The following is an 8,742-nucleotide window of genomic DNA, read 5'->3' on the forward strand; positions in this document are numbered from 1 at the left end:
CAGCCTGCGGGTGGAGCAGAGGGGCAAACCCAGCTAACCCAGCATTGTGGTGGGGGCATGCTCAGACGCTCTAGCATCACCCCAAGTCCCAGGGCCTGGGCACAGCAAGGCCACTGAAGTACCTTCCAGGGCCTCGGGCCCTCGAGGCCGGGTCCGGCAAGCCCACAGGGTACCTGCTGCTGCTGTGTGTTGGCAGCCTGACTGGGATGAAAGAACAGGACCCTGGGGTCAGGCCAGCCCAGGTTCACACCCTGCCGCCGTGAGGGGCGATGTCGGCCATTCCCGAAGCGTCCGCAGCTGAGAAACAGGCACTGTGGTGCCATCCGGCAAGACTGCTGGGCGGTAGAGTAGGGAGGGACCGGGTGGTGCGGGCGCCCGGCACACATCCATGCCCTCTGTCCCACGGGTTTCAGATCTGGAGGTGCTGGCTGATGTCCGAACCATTGTGAACCAGCCCAGCTACACCCCTCAGGACCCGCGGGAGCTCTGCGGCCGCGTTCTGACCACCTGCTACATGGCCAGCGAGAACTCCTCCCAGGAGACCTGCGACAGGGCCCGAGAGCTGGCCCAGCAGATCGGAAGGTAGCTGGTCCCTGGAGTCGGGCCCGGCCAGCTGGCGGGGACCCTGGAAAGCTCCCTCTGAGACCCCATTTGTGGGTCACTGAGCACTCCAGTGCTCTTGCCTGGAAAAATCCCATGGACGGAGGAGCCTGGTAGGCTGCAGTCCATGGGGTTGCTAAGAGTCAGACACGACTGAGTGACTTCACTTTGACTTTTCACTTTCATGCCTTGGAGAAGGAAATGGCAACCCACTCCAGCATTCTTGTCTGGAGAATCCCAGGGATGGTAGAGCCTGGTGGGCTGCCGTCTCTGGGGTCGCACAGAGTCGGACACGACTGAAGCGACTTAGCAGCAGCAGCAGCAGCAGAGCACCCCAGAGGCGAGGTGTTTCTCTACTCAACTGCTGATGATGTGGTTTCCCATCAGCTTTACTCCAGATCTTCTCCGTGCCTGAGATCGCCCCTTCCCCTAAGTCCTTCCCAGGAGTGGGCTGATGCACTCTGGGTGCGAGCACGGAGCACCTCGCTGCTCCGGGGGTCCGGCCACCCGCCCTGCTCTGCCTCCCTCAGTGGCCACTGTACCAGACGCAGGCACAGTGGAAGGAGGGGGTGGGGGGTGGCGTCTTTCTGTTCAGCGAGACTTGGTTCCGTTCAGAACGTTCCATCTGTTCTGCCTCCAAAGGAAAAATAAGGAGCTGCCCATTCTGTAAGCAGAGCTCAGCTAAAAGCTGCCCCCACCCCGCAGTCCTGCTCCTAGATGCCCAAAGGGGTCGAAAGCAAAGAGATCAGCAAGTATTCACACATTCGTGTCCACACGGCATAGTCACAGCTCACACATCATCAGCAGTTGAGAAGGAGAAACACGATGTGTTCTGTTCGCGCACAGGGGTGCTTCTCAGCCTTAAAAAGGGAGGAAGCGCTGACACAGGCTGCTGCCTGCATGAACCCGGAAGCATTAGGTTCAGTGAAAGAAGCCAGACACGAAGGGACAGATACTGTGTGATCCCATTTCCTTGAAATGTCCAGAACAGGCCAATCTCAGGGCTTCCCTGCTGGCTCACTGGTGACGAACCCGCCTGCCAGTGCGGGAGACGGAAGGGATGCAGGTTCGATCCCTGGGTTGGGAAGACCCCCTGGAGAAGGAAACGGCAACCCACTCCAGTATTTTTTCCTGGAAAATTCCGTGGACAGAGGAGCCTGGCCAGGCTACGGTCCTTGGGGTCGCAAAGAGTCAGACACGACGGAGCGCGTGTGCACACACACACACACAGAAAGGGTGTCCGTGGTCGCCAGGGGCTGGAAGAGCAGGGGGTTGGGGAGGGACCCTCGTGGGCACAGGTCTCCTCCTGGGCTGATGGAAGGCTCTGGAGCTGGAGGTGGTGGCGGCACATCGTGAATGTCCTCAGTGCCGCTGGACGGGGCCGTCGAATGTGGCGAGCTCCGTGCCCCGTGTGTGTGTTTCACTGTCTGCACGCCCGCCTGTTCTCCTTCCAGCCACCACATCGGCCTCCACATCGACCCGGTGGTCAAGGCCCTTGTGGGCCTCTTCAGCCTGGTGACGGGTGCGAGCCCTCGGTTTGCGGTTCACGGAGGGAGCGACCGGGAGAACCTGGCTCTGCAGAACGTCCAGGTGCGCCCCGCACCTTGTCTGCACGCAGGGACCGCAGGCGCCTCGCCCGCACGCAGGGACCGCAGGGAACCCAGGGGCGGCCGGCGCGGGGGTCCACAAGCAGCCCGCCTCAGAAACGCAGAGCATGTAGCCGCGTGGACGAGGACGGGGCTCTGCACGCGTGTGCGTGAGAGGTGCGGGGGCGGGGGTACGAGGGTGAGGGTCCACAGGTGTGTGCACAAGAATAAGTGTGCGAGAGCAAGGGGACGGGGCATCTGAGAGTGTGCGTGAGTGTGTGGGGATGCAAGCACGTGACTGTGTGTGTGAGTGTGCATCAGCAGGAGAGTCTGTGAGCATGAGGTATGAGTGTGTCCAAGTGTGTGTGTCTTCTGCGTCTTCGGGGATTGGCTACCGGGGAGCTGGACCCTGGGTGGTCCATGCAAGGAGAGGGGGCGTGGGCTGCGTCTGCTGGGGTCTACCCTGTCTCCGTCTCCTTCCTGGGGTTGCTGGTGGCCTTCCCTGGGGGTGCAGGGACTGGCCACAGTGGCCGAGGTCTCTCCCACTGGCCTTGCAGCTCAGTCTCCCCACTGCCCAGCTCTCATCTCAGGCCCTGGTCCCTCCCTGCTGAGTGCAGGAGCCCCTCGGGGGAGGGCCCAGGGGCTCCGGGACTCTCTGGCCGCATCACTTAAGCGTTCCTGCTCTCCGAGGTGCGGGGAGGTGGTGTTAGCGCGCGTCCCCCAGCCCCGGCCGGCACGGTGACGCACCCTCCTGTGGGCCAGGCGCGGGTCAGGATGGTCGTCGCCTACCTCTTCGCTCAGCTGAGCCTCTGGTCTCGCGGCGCCCCTGGCGGGCTTCTCGTGCTCGGGTCCGCCAACGTGGATGAGAGGTGTGTGTGGCCCCCAGCCTGGAGGAGACCCCGCTCCACCAGGCCACTCCTGAGGGTCTGTGCCCCACTCCCTCTGCGTCTGCTCTGGATGCACCTTTGGGAGCAGCTGAGGGGTGGAAGAGGCACAGAGGTCAGATGAAAATGGCCATCTCTTCTGGCCTGGAAATCCTGACCCTTGCCCATAGACTGGACCCTGTTTGTACCATCAGCCATCTGTTTAACGGGACAGGGAGTAACCTTACACCCACCTCGGAGTTGGTTGAAGGAGCCCCACTCGAGTGCTGCCTTGGGACTCATCCACCAAACTGTGTCCCCTCTGGCTTGCTAGATACCCCTCCTCGGCCATCCGCAGCACCTGCCCCTTCCCCAGTCTGCCCCAGCACATCAGACTTCTCCGAGACCCTTGAGTCTGCCGAGCGCTGGCTCCAGGGTCCCGGAAGAAAGCGTGTCCCGGCTCCCAGGGGCCAGATGGCCAGGCCCCCAGGTTCTCGGGGTCTGCAGCTCCCAGGTCTGCTGCCTCGAAACCGCCTGTCCTTTCTCCGGCTGCAGCCTCCTCGGCTACCTGACCAAGTACGACTGCTCCAGCGCCGACATCAACCCCATCGGCGGGATCAGCAAGACGGACCTGAGAGCCTTCGTCCAGCTCTGCGTGGAGCGCTTCCAGCTTCCCGCCCTGCAGAGGTGCGTGTGCACCCCCGAGGCCACGGCTGTGCCCCTGGGCCGCCGGGTACGCGTCTTCTCAGCACAGCCCTGGCCACTCTGGCCCCCCTCAGCTACCTTCCATAGCACCCATCGCCTGATGGAAGCTGTCTGGCCTCCAAGGGCACCCGGGCCCCGAGACCAGGTACCTGCTTCCTTCCCATCGCTGCCACCCTGGCTGTGGCCAGATCTGGTGGCCACTGCCGCCCTCTGCCCCTCAAGAGGCTGGAAAGTTGGCACTTGCCCTGTCTCCACACTTGCGTGGTGTCTGTTGCGCTAACACCCTGTTTGCTGTTGTGACCGATCTCTGTGTGTCCTGACCGCAGCATCCTGGCAGCACCAGCCACAGCTGAGCTGGAGCCCTTGGCCCACGGACGGGTGTCCCAGACCGACGAGGTAACCCTGATGGCTTTGTCACTGCACTTCCTCTGCCACCTCCCCACTCTGGGGTTCCCGAGCAACCGTGCTTCGTCACTGGGGCCCCGGCTGGGAGTCCAGGGCTTAGTGTCATCCGTTGCTGACCTCTGATGTTCGATTCGGGTCTCTCGAGGTTGGAGCCGGGAGGAGGTGGGGGTGGGGTGCTTGGGTCCGTCTCCAGCAGAGGTTTCAGGCTGTCCCCCCAGCGCTGACCTGCTGTCACTCGTGAGGCATATCTCTTTCGTCCCCAGGAAGACATGGGAATGACGTACACGGAGCTGTCCGTCTATGGGAGGCTCCGGAAGATCGCCAAGACGGGCCCCTACAGCATGTTCTGCAAACTCCTCGAAATGTGGAAGGACACCTGCTCGCCCCGACAGGTGAGGCGCCCGGCGTCCGCGGGGAGCCGGCGGGTGAGGTGCACCCGGCGTCTGCGGGGAGCCAGTGGGCGAGGTCACCTTGTGGGTGGGTTTGGCTCCGAAGCAGGTGACCACCATATGACTTTAGGGGGAGAGCAGTCCGTAAGGAACCAAGGCCCCATTCTTAGCCCTCCCCCGGCCCTGGCTGAGCTTATCTGAGTGGGGCTGGACCCCGTCACAGCATGCAAGCTCCTCCCCTCTTTGGGGTGCAGAGGGTGAACTCCGAGGTCACAATATGGCTTCTTTTCCTCTAGTTGTCAGGCTCATTAGGGCTGAAGCCTATAGGCAGGGCGGTCCTTGCAGAACCACCTGGAAGCTTCACGAAATAGGAATGCATCTTCCTGGGACCCTGCCCAGGTCTCCTGATGCAGTTTCCAGGATGCTGGAGTCAGGAACCCCCATCCTTACAGCTCCAGTTTGCTGCTTTAGCCCAGGCAGCAGCATCGGTCCACTCCTACCTTTGAGGAAGTCCCAAGGCAGCGCTCTGCGTGTGCTGGGGGGAGGCTGTTAACTGGCCTGTGCGATGCTGCTGAGAACGCCAGCGTGGGGGCTTCCTGGCTTTGCTAACACCAGGCCCTGTGTGCCCCTTGCCTCCCAGGTGGCTGACAAAGTGAAGCGGTTTTTCTCCAAGTATTCCATGAACAGACACAAGATGACCACACTGACCCCCGCGTACCATGCCGAGAGCTACAGCCCAGACGACAACAGGTTCGACCTGCGGCCATTTCTATACAACACCCGCTGGCCCTGGCAGTTCCGCTGCATCGAAAACCAGGTGAACTGGGGGAAATGGTGTCTCTCTGTCTTAAACACCTGTCGAGGGAGCTCGTTTCCTCCACCTGCTCATCTCCACGGAGGACTGAAAAGCTTTTTAATGTTCAGTCGCTCAGTCGTGTCCGACTCTTCGTGACCCCAAGGACTGCAGCACACCAGGCTTCCCTGTACATGGCTAATGTACATGGTGGCATTTTTTTTATTGTCCTGCTTTCTGCCAAGTGTCCAGGATGTTTCAGGTCCATCAGAGCTTGGCATGTGCTGTTTTCGGCTGTACTGAGAATGCTAAACTTAGCGGCTCCATCACACAGTCCGTGTGCGACCAACCACTGTGATTTCTAGATTACTGGGGCATCCAACTGGCTTCGCATTGTCTGAACCATCTGTTTTTCCTTACTGATTAATAGTAGAATGAAGGAAGGAGACACAAAATCAGTTTAATAGGCAAGTCTAGGTCCTTGCCTTTTCTGTGATGGAGGCAAGTGCGAGGCAGCCCCTCCCCAGTGAAGGTGAGGAGAAAGATGGCCGGTGAGTGAACACAGGGTCCGTGAAAGTGATAAATGGTGATAATGTGGCCAAGTCCACGCTCGCCCTGCTTGATGCCTGACAGTGAATTGAGAGAGGAGTTGCTGAAACAAGGAATAGCGACTTTACTAGGAAAGCCAGTAGACCAAGAAGGTGGGGGACTCATGTCCCAAAGAACCATCTTGCCTGAGTTAGAATCCAGGCTCCTTTTATCCTAAGAGTCAGGGAGCAAAGTTAAACACTTGCTGGTTCCTGTTGGCTTGTGGGGGGACGGGCTCATTCCTCCTCCCTTGCGGTCACTCACAGGTGGGTCTGTGTTTCCTGTGAATTAAACAAAGGTATTTCAGCTTGGCGCTCTTTACCTGGGAGACAGGGTTCCCAGAGATGACCTTTACGTATAATAGGCAACATCTCTTTAGGGCAGTGGTCCCCAGCCTTTTCAGCACCAGGGACTGGTTTCACGAAAGACAGTTTTCCCAGGGGTGAGGGGCGGGGGAGATGGTTCAGGCAGTAACGTGAGTGATGGGGGGCAGACGAAGCTTCCTCGCTCACCCACCCACCGCTCAGCTCCTGCTGTGCAGCCTGGTTCCCAACAGGCCGTGGACTGGTGCCCGTCTATGGCCCGGGGGTTGGGGACCCCTGCTTTAGTGATAAATTGTAATAAATCCCAAAGGTTCTTTCCTCTTACAATAAGAGCTGCGTTGAGCTGGAGGACCACAGGGTGGGGCAGAAGGGAGCATCTATGAGGAGGTGATGTGCAAACTGAGATGGGAGCCAAGCAACCCTGCGTGGCCACGACCCTCCTCCAGGGGCGCCAGGCCATGGCCAGAGACGGTCATCCCACCTGGGGTGAGGTCTGCACCCCACATCCAGCAGAGTCCGGAGATGCTGCTGAGCACCCCACAGTGTCATGGGCGCCACCCCCCCACGAAGAACTAGTGAGGGGCGGGGCTTGGCTCCGGCTAAGGTGCACTCAGGCGTGGGCTTCAGAGACCGCAGCTGGAAGACCCGCACATGCAGGCAAACACAGCTCAGGGAAGGTGGGCTTGCTGTGACCTTCTAGCCCCACAGTGACCCCTGTCCCCACCCCCACCCCCTGCCAGCACCCGTCCTTTCTGGCTCGGGATCCCCCCCAGGTCTCCTTCCCTTGCAGATACAGTTTGCAGACCTGCTTTTTCAGTCCTGTCACTGTGACGCTTTTTGGGGTAGATCGGTGCGTTTCAACAGCGTGGCTCTTGGGCCCTCATGGTGACACTGCGTCTCCTCTTCCAGGTCCTACAGCTGGAGGGGAGACAGCGGCAGGAGCTAGACGGCGTGGACTGAGGCTGGGCCCTGTGTGGAGGGCTCCCCGCCTGCCAGCAACCAAGAGCGGGAGTGGAGCCCTGTCTGACGTATTTCAAGGAGAGGGAGCCGTACAGTCTAGTTCCATTTTTAAAAAGGCTGAAAGAAAGGGGATGCGATTTTGCTTGAATTTTTAATTGAAATACATCTTGTCGATTTACAGTGTTGCGTTCATTACTGCTGGACAGCTAAGTGATTCCGTTTTATATATATATGCATACTTTCATCTTTTTAAAATGTTATTTTCTATTTAGAGGAGATCGTAGGATATCAAATGCAGTTCTCGGTGCTGTGCCGTAGGGCCTTGTTGTTCATCTGTTCTGAGAACACATGTGGAAGTCTACGTCTGCCGACCCCAGCCTCCCACTGCAACCTCCCCCGGGCTGCACCCCGCGGGCTCCCGCAAGTCTGTTCTCTGTGTCTGTTCCTGTTTTCGCAGAGAGGCTCCTTTGTGTCGTTTAGATTCTGCGTATAAGTGGTGTCGTATGGTGTTTGTCTTTCTCTGTCTGACTTCACTCGGTGTGACGGTCTCTAGGTCCATCCAGCTGCTGCGCGTGGCATCCTTTCGTTCTTTTCTGTGGCTGAGTAGTGTCCCGCTGTGTGTGTACACCGCTTCTTCTTTATCCACTCATCTGTCGGTGGACATCTAGGTTGCTCCCGTGTCCTGGCTATTGTGAGTAGTGCTGCAGAGAGCACTGGGGTACACGTGTCCTTTTGGGTTAGAGTTTCCTCCTGGCTATTGTGAGTAGTGCTGCAGAGAGCACTGGGGTACACGTGTCCTTTTGGGTTAGAGTTTCCTCCAGATAAGGGGGCAGCAGAGGGTGAGATGGTTGGATGGCGTCACCGACTCAATGGACATGAGTTTGAGGAAACTCTGGGCGATATGAGGGACCAGGAAGCCTGGCGTGCTACAGTTCATGGGGTTGCAAAGCGCTGGACACCACTTAGTGACCGAACAACAACCCATGAGTAGGATTGCTCGGTCAGATGGCAGCTCTATTTTTAGGTAGTTTTTTTTATTTTTTTATTTTAAGGAACCTCCATACTGTCCTCCAGAGTGGCTGTACCAATTTCCATTCCCACCAACAGTGGAGGAGGGTTCCCTTTGCACCCGACAGAGGATGTAGTTTTAAACCCTCTTGAAGCCAGCACCGCCCCAGCCCCTCTGGCCCTTGTGTGGGCCCCTGAGTCTCACCTGAGCTGCAGGAGAATTTTCCGGGCAGGGATGGAGGAGGCGCTGGGGGTGGAGGGTGGTTCTAGAGTGACTGTCCCCACCGGTCACCCGCCCTTGCAGTCTTTGTGGTTTTGCAAAGCAGCCCTTTCCCCTTCTCTTCTTCTATCTTGCTCAGGGTTCTTCTCACTGTAAACGAGCCCGTTTCCCTCAGTTCTGTTTCCTGCATGCATGCTCAGTTGCTCGTGTCTGACTCTTTGCGACGCTATGAGCTGTAGCCCGCCAGGCTCCTCTGTCCTTGGGGATTCTCCAGGCAAGAATGCTGGAGCGGGTTGCCATGC

The 8,742-nt window shown here is 58.8% G+C and overlaps 1 protein-coding gene across 1 annotated transcript in view; it reads left to right on the top strand.

Annotated features, from left to right (window-relative positions):
* The window catches only part of NADSYN1 (NAD synthetase 1), a 28,201-nt gene extending 20,877 nt beyond the window's left edge, over window positions 1-7,324 (top strand). Inside the window, exons 14-21 of the mRNA XM_052662209.1 lie at window positions 414-582; window positions 2,055-2,190; window positions 2,949-3,055; window positions 3,605-3,736; window positions 4,081-4,150; window positions 4,423-4,551; window positions 5,189-5,365; window positions 7,162-7,324. Coding sequence (XP_052518169.1) covers window positions 414-582; window positions 2,055-2,190; window positions 2,949-3,055; window positions 3,605-3,736; window positions 4,081-4,150; window positions 4,423-4,551; window positions 5,189-5,365; window positions 7,162-7,212 — 971 coding nt within the window. The 3' untranslated portion in view covers window positions 7,213-7,324. The remainder of the gene's footprint in view (window positions 1-413; window positions 583-2,054; window positions 2,191-2,948; window positions 3,056-3,604; window positions 3,737-4,080; window positions 4,151-4,422; window positions 4,552-5,188; window positions 5,366-7,161) is intronic.
* The last annotated feature ends 1,418 nt before the right edge of the window (window positions 7,325-8,742 follow it).

Source organism: Budorcas taxicolor, chromosome 25, assembly GCF_023091745.1.
Source record: "Budorcas taxicolor isolate Tak-1 chromosome 25, Takin1.1, whole genome shotgun sequence".
NCBI lineage: Eukaryota > Metazoa > Chordata > Mammalia > Artiodactyla > Bovidae > Budorcas > Budorcas taxicolor.